This window comes from Brachyhypopomus gauderio, chromosome 5, assembly GCF_052324685.1.
Source record: "Brachyhypopomus gauderio isolate BG-103 chromosome 5, BGAUD_0.2, whole genome shotgun sequence".
In the NCBI taxonomy this organism is placed as follows: domain Eukaryota; kingdom Metazoa; phylum Chordata; class Actinopteri; order Gymnotiformes; family Hypopomidae; genus Brachyhypopomus; species Brachyhypopomus gauderio.
The window spans coordinates 19,293,722-19,307,397 of NC_135215.1; the positions used below are offsets into that span (position 1 = coordinate 19,293,722).

Here is a 13,676-nt window from a genome sequence, read left to right on the forward strand (position 1 = left end):
ACAGAACCTCCTGACACCACACACATATGCTTTAGCAGAGTGCAGCATTTGAGATTCAGCATTTAGCACCCAAGTGTAATACAAGAGATTCCAAGCTCAAAAAACACATAATAATAATAATAATAATAATAATAATAATAATAAGTAGTATTAATAGATTTTATAATAGATTTTACACAAAGCAGGACTCACACACAGACACTTGTTCCACAGGACAAAATTCAAACAGAAGCTTGTAAGCAGGTTTTGCTGACAGGATGGATGAGTGCAGAGCAGGACCAGTGACACACACACACACACACACACACACACACACACACACACACACACACTCTCTCTCTCTCAACTTTGTATTTTCATGAAAGGTGTTTCTCAGTCCCACATGCACCCGCCTTATCCGGCAATGGCCACGTGAGTCCCATCCTGTGCTTGTGATGCAATCTGTTAAATCTCTGACTCCACCTCCAAACTTCTTCAGCCTGTGATCTCCAGAGTTGCAGATATGTATGCAAAACAGACAGAAGGGAGGGGAGTGAACTGGAACAAGGACGATCAATGCATCCCCTCCCCCAACACACCAGCCATGCTAGCGTCACAATCTGACCCCAATAAACAGGCAGGAGATGAATATTTAACTCCCAAAGATGGTTCCAGTGTACTTTAGCCAAAGGCATGTGAGGCAGAAATGGTATATCAACGGGAGTGTAGACTTACTGCTCATAACGGAGCTTATTCAAGGATTCCTGTTTTTCTGCACATAGACAATGCAGACCTGAGATAACAGATACAGCCAGTGTGATGGCCACACCCACAGCCACGCCCATGCCCACGGTAGAGATGGGACCGATCCGATACAATATCGGTATAGGGGCCGATATTGACGTAACTTAACATATCGAATATCAGGCGAATGCGGCCGATCCATTTTCCAGTCCGCAGCTTGAGCTGGACAATAAACGCTCCAGTGATCCGGATTCCACAGTTTACCTTCAACCTCCAGCAGCTTCAGTCTGCAGCTGGCTGGAAAATGTCCATTATGTGTCCTTAAACATAGTACCAATGATAATAAACTAAAACAGTGATTCTCAACTGGTGGGTCGCCGACAGCTTGTAAAAAAATTTATAGGCTACTCTTCTAATTTTGTACTCGTCTTTTATCTCTAAAAAAGACAGAGGCACATGCTAGTGCTCCAGACTGCAACTAAAATGGTTGCAATCGCGACCATAAATACTAACTTTCAAGTAATATCATTATTTCACTCGCCAGTGGCGACAGGTGATACAGCAGCATTACTTTTTATTGGAAAAATATCCATCATTTTCTTTTGAGTTTGTATGGTAAAAGTTTAACGATAGGCTCCAGCTCCCACTCACATGTTCGTCTCTGCCCATCAACAAACGCGGGAATCCGATCACCAGCATGACTCGCAAAGCAGCGGAACCGTGATGAAACATTTGTGCTAAGCGTTAGCTTGTTGAAAATAGCGAAGACAACACAGTCTACATCTCTGTCGGACCATAAGACGACACATTACTTTATAACTGTATATAGTTTTAATTTAATTTTAATGGTATCAAAAGTCCCTCATATGCATACTAGGAAACTTGGTAAAGTTCATTTCATGTTCGCATATTCGGAATTCTTTCTTCAATACCTTTAAGTTAAAAGTGCCAAAATATGCAAATTCTTATTTCTGGCAACCAAGACAAACATCTACAACTTTGTTTATGTCAGGAATAGATGTATTTCAAATATACTCCTGTCACCACTGCAACGTCTAAGGCACCATCTATAAATGACCTTAACACAGACGCAAGTGGTGGTCGTAAAGGCCCCAGTGCTCTACGCAATAATTTCAATAGCTTATAAACAGTCCATCTAAGACCACCAAAGAAGTTGTATTACATTAAGTGCATCCTAAATAACAATCTACAACTAAAATATGGGTATTTATACCTTGCACGAAATTGTGGTGGTCAAGGCCATGGCCACGCCCACAGTGGCAGTTAATCCCAGAGACACTAGCAGCTGTGGTGGTGACAGCCCAGCGTGTGTGGGTTCTCTGTTCCAGTGCATCAGACGGAAGGACTGAGTTATCAGACCTACGCAGACAGCTTCTGTTCAGGTCCCTGGGTCTCCGAACTCCTGCCGTGATGGAGGTGACGTGAATAGGAAGCTGATCTTCATGCCAGTCAGTGGTCAGACTTCAGTGGTCAGACTTCAGAACCATCACAACTACGAGCTTAAGTCTCTACTGAGCTGGGTGTTTCAGGACTTGAAGCTCTGGTGCCACAGCAACCTTCAGAAGCAGCGCTATGCAGGTTTGGGCACCAGCAGAGACATGCAGTGCAACCATAGCAACATACAGCCTCCCCCCACATCATCCCCCCACTTTCCACCCCCATATGTCACAGAAGTGACCTGCAGGAAAAGCAGGAGATCCATTTAAACTGCACCAGGAATCACACAAATCAGACCAGCGGCTCCTCTGGGGACGAGTTTAGACGTCGATATTTGAAAGAAGGTAGTGTTGAAGTGACAGAACAGCAGAGACCAGGGATGAGGACAGAGAGGTGACGAGGACAGAGATTAGACCAGGACAGAGGAGATGAGAACAGAGGCTGGACAAAGGAGAAAAGGACAGAGAGGAGACCAGGTACAAAGACAGACGGTCAAGTTACTACACACAATACACATTGCAATTCTCTCATACGCACACACACACAATATGCATTTACACACACAAAAGCAGCATTGTTTACTGTGTTTAAAAGTAGGTATATTCATAATAGCATATGTGCTATTTCCCAGTGCATCTCTGAGCCAACACTCAAAGCCTCTTAATACAATCCCCAACAGATCAGATTTCACCAAGCTGTAAACACGTCAGACTCCAGATCTGAACTCCACTTCCTGCTCATCTGCCTCAGATCTTCCCCTTCATCCTGTCTGAGAACCGTAACGTCTGGTCTGTTCCCCGGGACCCCAGGACCCATACCTCAGGATGGGGCTCACAGGACCTTCTCCTGTGGACAGCAGGCAACAGGTTTGCAGGAGAGAAAAGCGCTCATTCTGATCTCATGATCAGAGTGGGTTCACACACGGAGGTCTCCTCTTCCTGCAGATATGGCAGAAACCCAGCTTACTCAACCAAGGGCATCTGTGCCAGGGAGCCAACATGGACTCACACAAACATGCACACACTCTCAGAGTTGAATTTAGAGTCTACAGCCTGATGCACAGTAATATATCGGTACAGAGCTAGAGTCTACAGTTGCATACACAGCTAGTCTACAGGTTGGTACACAGAATCTACAGTTGGGTGCACAGCTAGTCTACAGGTTGGTACACAGTTAGAGTCTATATAGTTGTTTGTTTTTTAAATTTGTTTTTACTGAAGGTTCCTTCTTAACACCAGTAGAACATCGTGTGATGGAGACTAGTTCCCAGTGCTACAGAAGCTCATGATTGGCAGTCTCAGAATGCGTGTGTAGACCCCACAAAACTCCACGTTAAATCACCCTAATGCACACAACTCATCTCCTGTGAGTCAATGACACTGACCACTGACAATGAGCCAATGGGTTCACTCATTCACTGGGAGACTGGTAAAGCCATATGGTTAAAGGGACTGAAAGAACCCACCTACTGACCTCACCCGACAACCCTGCCTAATGGCCCGGTCTACTGACCTCCCCTGATGAAGGGGAGCATGTAACGCTCCAGGATTTAAAGACTTTCACTCTAAAACCAGAGGATAGCAGCTGAAAGGTCAGAGTTAGCCACTGTAGGAGCTATTCACACCAGCCACACCAGTGAACAAAAAACCCCAAACCACTCAAAGGAATAAGCAGGGAGGGACTGTGCCATGTGATCAGTCAGGAAGCACATGTTATCAGTAAAGAAGTGTCATCAATAAGTGTGTCGCGTGATCAGTAAGGAAGTGAATCATGTGATCAGTAAGGAAGTTTGTCATGTGTAAGGAAGTGCATCATGTGTAAGGAAGTGCGTCATGTGATCAGTAAGGAAATGCATCATGTGTAAGGAAGTGCGTCATGTGATCAGTAAGGAAGTGTGTCATGTGTAAGGAAGTGCGTCGTGTGTAAGGAAGTGCGTCCGGTGATCAGTAAGGAAGTGCGTCATGTGTAAGGAAGTGTGTCATGTGATCAGTAAGGAAATGCGTCATGTGTAAGGAAGTGTGTCATGTGATCAGTAAGGAAGTGTGTCATGTGATCAGTGATCAGTAAGGAAGTGTGTCATGTGATCAGTGATCAGTAAGGAAGTGTGTCATGTGATGAGTGATCAGTGAGGAAGTGTGTCATGTGATGAGTGATCAGTGAGGAAGTGTGTCATGCGAGAGGCTTTTCTTCTTTTCACCTTCATGCTGGAACTGGCAGGCTCCAAAGCCTCCAGACACACACTGACAAACACACACACACACAGACGTGTAGCTTGCCAGCCAGATCTGGGGCACCTGCTCTTTTATTTTTTTAAGCATTTAAAGACATTTGTATCAACACAGTAACTGTAGAAACTGTGTAGGTATGTGCCTCATATCACAAAATTTCACAATATGAGCCTAAATGCAACCTTCATGATTATGAACCAACCCGTTATATTCATGATTCTAAACCCATATGTTACATTCAGGATTATTCACACTATTAGATTCATGATTTTGAAAAATCCATTGATACATACATTCAAAATGATACATTCATGATTATGAACCAATCTTTTAGATTTGTGATTCTGAACTAGTCTGTTGTGTTGTGTTTGCCAAAGCAAGTGAAAATACATTTGTCAAAGCAACACATAACGCTCCATGCTCTGTCTGTCTGTCTGTTTCACCCTCCACACATCTGTGTGGCATTAGCACACCAGTATAAGTAAAGGATGCGTGTAGACTAGAAGAAGTCCTAGGGTTAGGGATTGCAGGTTAGGGGTTAGGGGTCAGGGTCATGCTGAGCCATTTCCCTCCATTATTAGCCCGACACATCCTCCCTCCAGCAGGTTCTGCTCTGTCTCTCTCACTCTGTCAGCATGAGCAGATCAGGGCTGGCTCACGTCACACCTCCTGCCTCACAATGCCCTGCCCACTTCTGCATGTGCAAAGAGGGTCATGGGAACAAACTGCTCTAACTGCATTAAGCGTGTTCCTCCCATGTTCCTACAGATGCAAGGAGCCCAACACAAAGGCAGAAAGCAGCACGTTTGTCAGTTCTGTTATTGACGTTATTGTTGATGTCACTCTGCATTTTAGCACAATGGATCTGATATTAAATAAAATCCCATATATAAAATATATGGGGTTAAACTGTCAGTATTCAATTTTGTCACATTTATTTACCTCTGTACTTGGTGAATTAGGTAGGAATCAGAGCTCCTTGGGACCTATAATAATAATAATTTTATTCATAACTCACTTTACATATAAAATAAACCTCTACAAGTGCTACACGGTAAATGCATCACTATTAGAGACCAACAAAACTTGTGTGAAACAGCAGTCCAAGTGTCAGATTCTAAAAAGAGACATTTAAAATCGTTTTTGTAATTCTTAGTAACCAACTGTGGTGCCCTCAGATGGTCATGGAGGGTATATTCTATAGACCAGGGGTTGGCAGGACAGACGGCCCGATCTCCCGTGGTGCCGAGCCTGGTTCTGAGCCTGGTTCTGGCTGGGGGGCTCGATCGTGATATGGTTAGTGGGAGTAGTTCTTCAAATAGGGAGGGCCATTGCCATAGATTGAGTAAGGAAGGAAACCTTGTATTTGGTCATAGTAGAAGCGGGCAGAATGGGTGGAGAACGGGTGAAATGTGTTCATATTTTCACACTCTCATCAGGACTCTCGCAGCGCAGCCAGTTCGCACGTGGATGCAGTGCCGTTTCAAGGTATTTGGGGGCCCCAAGCAAAGACACCAACCGGGGCCCCCCCAACCTCCACACCAGAAATCTCATGCCCAAACCCCCCTCCGGCCAAAAAAAAAAACATATCTGGCCGCAGTCCACCTTCAAGAACCACAGCATATACACCTCAAACTAACTACTTTACAAATTTACTACTTGTAGCTGAACATAGCAGATTTAAGTATGGGATTACCCGGGACGTATATATTGTTTTTAGCCTACCTGCTGCTAAATTACACCATTTGTACAGGTAGGCCTAATTTTTTCTTGTGTTTTTTTTAGGGGTGGACATAGATTAATTTTTTTAATCTAGATTAATCTCACTGAAATCTTGAAATTAATCTAGATTAATCTATATTAAAATGGCTCATATGCGTGCTACCCAAGTAATGACTAAAAGTCAGTTTTTGAGATAGGATTTCTTAATACAGAGGGTGCATTAGACCAGGGGCTCATCTCCTGTTTCCAAAATGCATCAATGACTGCTTGAGGAAGCTGTTCTACTTTGATACTTGAAGAAAAAAAAAACATGCTCAATTAAATGTAGGCTACTCGTGTTCAACGGTTTATTCAGTTAAACATGAATTTGTAAGCCTACATACTGTATATTAAAAGGGGTTGATAACATGTTTATTCAGCTAAACATGATATTTGAAATGTAAGCCAACATTTAGTACATTTAATCTCACGGACATAATTTGGGGGGGACTTTTTCAAAAGCCGGTTTGGTCCTCTGAAGTTTTAACGGTTAAAAATAAATATTTAAATAGCGACGAATCTAGCGCTAGGACCATGCAGAAAACGACCGCTCCGAGCTCCGCTCCGGTAATATTTTACGTTCCTAAAAATGAATTTTCCATGAAGCAAACCTGGCGACTTCGTGGCTGCATCCATGTAAACACACGTACGATTTTTAATTCACAGGTTTGAAAACTCGTTCTCGCCCCTACTGTGCAATTTGGTTAGGAACAGTGCCGTTTCAAGGTATTTGGGGGCCCCAAGCAAAGACACCAACCGGGGCCCCCCCAACCTCCACACCAGAAATCTCATGCCCAAACCCCCCTCCGGCCAAAAAAAAAAACATATCTGGCCGCAGTCCACCTTCAAGAACCACAGCATATACACCTCAAACTAACTACTTTACAAATTTACTACTTGTAGCTGAACATAGCAGATTTAAGTATGGGATTACCCGGGACGTATATATTGTTTTTAGCCTACCTGCTGCTAAATTACACCATTTGTACAGGTAGGCCTAATTTTTTCTTGTGTTTTTTTTAGGGGTGGACATAGATTAATTTTTTTAATCTAGATTAATCTCACTGAAATCTTGAAATTAATCTAGATTAATCTATATTAAAATGGCTCATATGCGTGCTACCCAAGTAATGACTAAAAGTCAGTTTTTGAGATAGGATTTCTTAATACAGAGGGTGCATTAGACCAGGGGCTCATCTCCTGTTTCCAAAATGCATCAATGACTGCTTGAGGAAGCTGTTCTACTTTGATACTTGAAGAAAAAAAAAACATGCTCAATTAAATGTAGGCTACTCGTGTTCAACGGTTTATTCAGTTAAACATGAATTTGTAAGCCTACATACTGTATATTAAAAGGGGTTGATAACATGTTTATTCAGCTAAACATGATATTTGAAATGTAAGCCAACATTTAGTACATTTAATCTCACGGACATAATTTGGGGGGGACTTTTTCAAAAGCCGGTTTGGTCCTCTGAAGTTTTAACGGTTAAAAATAAATATTTAAATAGCGACGAATCTAGCGCTAGGACCATGCAGAAAACGACCGCTCCGAGCTCCGCTCCGGTAATATTTTACGTTCCTAAAAATGAATTTTCCATGAAGCAAACCTGGCGACTTCGTGGCTGCATCCATGTAAACACACGTACGATTTTTAATTCACAGGTTTGAAAACTCGTTCTCGCCCCTACTGTGCAATTTGGTTAGGAATACAGCCGAGCTAAACTGTCAAGTTGAAAGTCATCATAGTTTGCTTACCCATTTAGTAGATATATTAACGGCGATAATTTTTATATCGCCCGATAAGAGTATCAAATTAACGAACGCCGTTAACGGCCCACCACTAGTTTTTTGTGTTCCTCTTCCTTCTTTTGTTTTCTCTTTTGGCTTCCTGATGGATAAATTCGCTTCATGGTTAAGTTTCATATTTGCCGGCGTCTAAAACTTGGCTGTCTGCCAGGACAGTGTCTGCCTGCCTTAAGCAGCTGGTGGGAGGGGCCCCTTGAGGGGGATTCTGAGAACAGTGTCATTGCTCATGACTTTGAGAATGTAAAGGGGGGCTCACACAGTTTGTCGCTGCATTTAATTCTTAACCTGTTGTTGTCTGGGGGCCCCAGGCCAGCTTGGGGCCCCAAGCAATTGCCTGGTTTGCCTGCCCCATCGCGACGGGCCTGGTTAGGAATACAGCCGAGCTAAACTGTCAAGTTGAAAGTCATCATAGTTTGCTTACCCATTTAGTAGATATATTAACGGCGATAATTTTTATATCGCCCGATAAGAGTATCAAATTAACGAACGCCGTTAACGGCCCACCACTAGTTTTTTGTGTTCCTCTTCCTTCTTTTGTTTTCTCTTTTGGCTTCCTGATGGATAAATTCGCTTCATGGTTAAGTTTCATATTTGCCGGCGTCTAAAACTTGGCTGTCTGCCAGGACAGTGTCTGCCTGCCTTAAGCAGCTGGTGGGAGGGGCCCCTTGAGGGGGATTCTGAGAACAGTGTCATTGCTCATGACTTTGAGAATGTAAAGGGGGGCTCACACAGTTTGTCGCTGCATTTAATTCTTAACCTGTTGTTGTCTGGGGGCCCCAGGCCAGCTTGGGGCCCCAAGCAATTGCCTGGTTTGCCTGCCCCATCGCGACGGGCCTGCGTGGATGACCAGTTCGGGCAGCTCGTGTCGGAGTGAACAAAGGGTTCAATTGGATAGTTGTTTGGTTGTATGTGAAGTCATTAGGTGTTGTATCTCCAAGCATGAAGACCCAAAGAGTTGATCTCAGAGTCCATCATCATAAGGAACATCTGCAGGGAGTCAAAACTATTCCATTACAGAAAAAAATGGTACATTTACTGCACACTTACTACTGCGATTGCTAGAGTGAGAACTCACGAGTCAGGTTCTCTTCTCCATTTTTGTTCACTTTTTATATAACGGTTCTGAGTGAGCGATTCCCTTGACTGTTGTCACACCTCCCTAACGTCAGTGTCGAATGTAGCCTGCGTTTATTTAAAGGGCTCAGAACTGCGCATGCCCTGTTCTCGAACCTTAGCGCGCTTTCTGTTGCTTCACCTCTTGCAACAAACAGCCTGTGACTGAAAACGCGTGCGCGTTTGTGGGATCTTCCTGTTGCGACACGTGGCTTTCTTCGCCTGCATTACGCACACGTCACTATTTCAGTGCCAAATGTTTTGTTCATGGGCACGATAACGGTATTTGTTTATGTGGTATTTAATATTGTTTAATGAATTCATTCATTTAATATGAATTAATGCATGTTAAATGAAATTTCATTTTGCGTTTATTTTGTGCTTATTTGACGACATATAGCAGATTACGCAACACCAGTCATCGATACCAACGGTGTTACGTTAGAAAATCCTTCTCAAATGAGTCATTCCAACCGCGTTATAACTAGAGTATGCAGGAGTTTAAGACCCAAATTATGATTCGCTTTTCAATACATGTTAAAATAGACGATTTCATTATGTTCTGTTGTAAAAGTGTTCCGGAACAATTCGGCAGTTCATGAGTTCAAGTCCAAACATAACGTTAATAATCAGGCTACGCTACTTTAATGTAATAGTTCTTTAAATCCGGTTACAGATACATTAATAACTAAGCAATAATCTGTAACAGATTACTGAAGAAAAAATCAGCAACAAATGCAGTGCTGAAAAGATGATGAATACTGTATCTGTTGTAGAGGCGTGTCGGCCCCCAGAGAGGAGCACGCCGGCCCAGGACCAGCTCACAACTACATACAGCTCAGCTAGACCCACAGAAGAGCCTTGAACATGGTTCACACAAAGGTGACCGGTCATCGTTGCGTGTCTATGGACTTGACCTGTGCATAGTTAAAGACTCAGAATTTCTTTCTGCAGTTGTTGTACAAAAGGTAAAATACAGAGGCAAAACAAAGAATGCGTGACTATCCACTCACTTTCAGATCGCCCTAAATACCTCCCTTTAAAACCAAAGAACCGTTTTTAGGTAAGCGGAAACGTGTTGCAACCGCACAACTATATAGACGTGCTAGTTAACCATTTTAAACTTCTCTCAACTTCAGTAACTTGTAGCACGTCCGGCCCAAACAATTAATAATCATTAAGATTGCTATAATGGTGTAAGCTCGCAGTTCGTATCCTTGTAACTGACATACGAGGCTTTTTTTTACAATACATGAGACTCGGAAAGACTTTTAAAAACATTGTTGAATTGGGTAAATGTTTTATATAATGATCTGTAAACTGACACTCATATCCACGCACGATCCAAATACCGAGATTTCCCTGTTCCCACCGTTAAATAAACACCCCGCTTCACGCATTTACGCAGATATGACCGTATGAATAGCTACTTTTTATGGATTACAACAGGATCCGACCACGAAACCAAGTTGAACAAAAACTTAACCCGTGCAGAGTAGTCCGGCCGACGGGGTGGTTACCTGTTCTGCCAGCCCTGCAGAAGGTTGGTGTATTTGCTTAGTATTCCCTCCAGCTGTCGCGCGCGCCTGTTCTGCGGGGGAACGCTGTTTCCTACCGAACCGCCGCCGCGCGAGGCCGAACCGGGGCTGTGTGCTCCCGCTCTCCCAACCTTTCGCGTCGAATTTGCTCTATCCGTGGGTAAAGATCCCGAGTTCGTTTTTGCAGTTGCAAGATGCGACAACGTCTTTTCCATACTGGCGACGGGACGACAAGCACACGCGTGTGTGATGTGTAGACACGGCTTGTTCTCCACCTAAATCCGCTGCTTTTCAAAGGTAGTATCCATAATTCTCCGGTTGTGTGTAGACCTTCCGCTAAGAATGCATCCGGTGGGCATATTCGTGGTAGGGCAGCGAAGTAATTTCGCTGCGGCTGGAGTCTCTGCCTTGTGTGCTTTTCCTCTGATTGCCTATTGGAAATCTCAGAGCGGACTCTCCCTCCGCTGCTCCGCCAACCCGGATATTACAGCCCACTCCGGTCGCACGGCCCAGTACGCAGCGCGCTCCCGAGGCAGAGGGGTGCGCATGACTCCTGGATACGTTCTGTCGAAATGCTGATTCACCTATTTGAACCGGGCTACGCAATTCGGACACGAGAGGGCTCGTATCACGTGTGTCTGTGTATGTAAACATGCTCAAGTGCACAGTTACGATTCCTATAGGTTCGTTTTTTCCTTCTGCAGTTAGAGCTATAAAACCGCCCAACTTGGCTTGAAACTGAATCACTAAAAATCATGAAGCGAGTTAAAGCTGATTCCAAAGGTACTAGACTATATTTACTCTGGTTTGTAGATATGCGGGTTTTGTAATGTTCCATTTACAGCAATTCCAGTGTGCTTGCACGAAAACGCTGATCACCAAACGTGATAGACCGGAGAACGTGCAGAAACAGCGTGAACAGGAGTCGTGTGCACGCGGACCTCCTGCGAGTATGAAGTGTAACTCTTTATTTATACAGCAGGATTGTAGAACAACTCTCAAAGTACTTTGCCATGTAACCCAAAATAATAAACAACTAAATGTTGTTTGTTACCTCTGCCAGACACTTCAGGCAAGAGTCGAAGTACTGACCGACTGCTTGGACTCATCTGCCATTAACAGTGGTTTTCCAGTTTGCAGGCCAAAACGTTTATTAAATGTGTGAGCTATAAAACGGCCTTGAAGTTGACAGGTTTGGATAAGATAAACCTAATAACCTCACACACCCATATAGCAGATAGCTAGCTATATATCTGGACCTTGAATCCAAATTGTGTGTGTGTGTGTGTGGGAGAGAGAGAGAGATCGCTAAAAACACTCAGTTGTACTGATTGAATAGATCACAGTGTAGCATAATTATATTCACTGCTGATTACCTTTACATGCAGGCAAACAGTGGCGAAATCCTGACAGAGGCAGAAGAGGAAACTCGCAGGCAGAAAGGAAAATGTGTTCACTTCTCTAAGGATTTATTGGTGTCAGACAAAGAGCTAGTCTCTCTGTTCTCTCACTGTTCTCTCTGTTCTCCCACTGTCTCTCTTGTCCTTGTTGATCGCTCTTGTCCTGCTGGTCTCTCCCCTCCTGCTGGTCTCTCTGGGCAGATGCTGTTTACCCAGTCTGTTATCTCCATGCAGCCAATCACTTCCTACCCTGTAAAATCCCAGCAGCTAAGGCCAACCCCAACATACCCATCATACCCAACCCCAACATACCCACCATATCCAACCCCATTATACCCATCATACCCAACCCCAGTATACCCATCATACCTAACCCCAACATTCCAATCATACCCAACCCCAACATACCCATCATACCCAACCCCATTATACCCAACATACCCAACCCCAGTATACCCATTATACCCAACATACCCATCATACCCAACCCCATTATACCCATCATACCCAACCCCATTATACCCATCATACCCAACCCCAGTATACCCATCATACCAACCCCAACATTCCAATCCTACCCAACCCCAACATACTCATCATACCCAACCCCATTATACCCATCATACCCAACCCCAACATACCCATCATACCCAACCCCATTATACCCAACTCCAGCATATCCAACTCCATCATACCCATCATACTACCTACTCAATGCCATCAGTTCCACATGGATTTAACCAACGACGTCACCACACATTCACCAGCACAGCAGATGAATAGAATAGAATAGATAATTTATTGATCCCGGAAGAAATTAGGGATCCGGCCTCCCCAGTGACAAAGACCACACCCTCACTATCCAATACACTTCCAGTTTACGCACAAACCTAATCAGTGTATTTTGAACAAATAAGATAGTGAGCACCTGAGTATGTGTCCATGCATGTTGTCATCGCAATAAACTAACGTTACAGTACATGCCGATAAAATATGCTTCAGTGTCCCAACCCCCGCACATTATTTACAACTGGAATCTCTTCCCATTGTGCAAGGTTTGAGGGAGTGGTGATTGCATCATACATCACGCCAAGCAAACACAAACAAACAAGATAAACAGCAGAGGTGGCAGGACAGATCCTTGGATCTCAGAGAGACAGTCCTGTTTGTATGAGGTCAAACCTACAACTGAAGAACAAGCTTAAATATGAAATGAGTCTCTCAGTGAGAACAAAAAGTAGTGTTACACTCAGAAAACGTTCTGCAAATGGCTTCCTTACTAGTGCTATTCCAAACCACACGCACATATCCACACACGTACACACACGCACACACACACACACACACATCCACAAACACACACACACACACCTGTCCAGTGGCAGAAGTGTAACAGGTCCAGATTTGTCTCAAGTACAGTAGGAACCAAAACATTTGAGTCTGTTGAAGCGGAGAACATGAATGACATGACTGGACTGGAGACGCAGGACTGAGGACGCTGGACTGAGGACGCTGGACTGTAGATGCTGGACTGAGGACGCTGGACTGAAGACGCTGGACTGGAGATGCTGGGTTAGTTGGGGTTCATTATCTTTGGAACTGATTTATCACTAGAAAATAACAGACTGCTCAGAACACTGAACACC

The 13,676-nt window shown here is 43.8% G+C and overlaps 1 protein-coding gene across 4 annotated transcripts in view; it reads right to left on the minus strand.

The window, feature by feature from the left end:
* The window catches only part of osbpl10a (oxysterol binding protein-like 10a), a 69,534-nt gene extending 58,346 nt beyond the window's left edge, over window positions 1-11,188 (minus strand). For 3 of the 4 annotated variants that reach the window (XM_077006241.1, XM_077006242.1, XM_077006240.1), the window contains exon 1: window positions 10,613-11,188. In XM_077006241.1, the coding sequence (XP_076862356.1) occupies window positions 10,613-10,845 (233 nt within the window). In that variant the 5' untranslated portion in view covers window positions 10,846-11,188. Of the gene's footprint in view, window positions 1-7,928; window positions 8,310-10,612 lie in introns of those variants that run through there. The other variant, XM_077006243.1, reaches the window with a different exon arrangement.
* Between the last annotated feature and the right edge of the window lie 2,488 nt (window positions 11,189-13,676).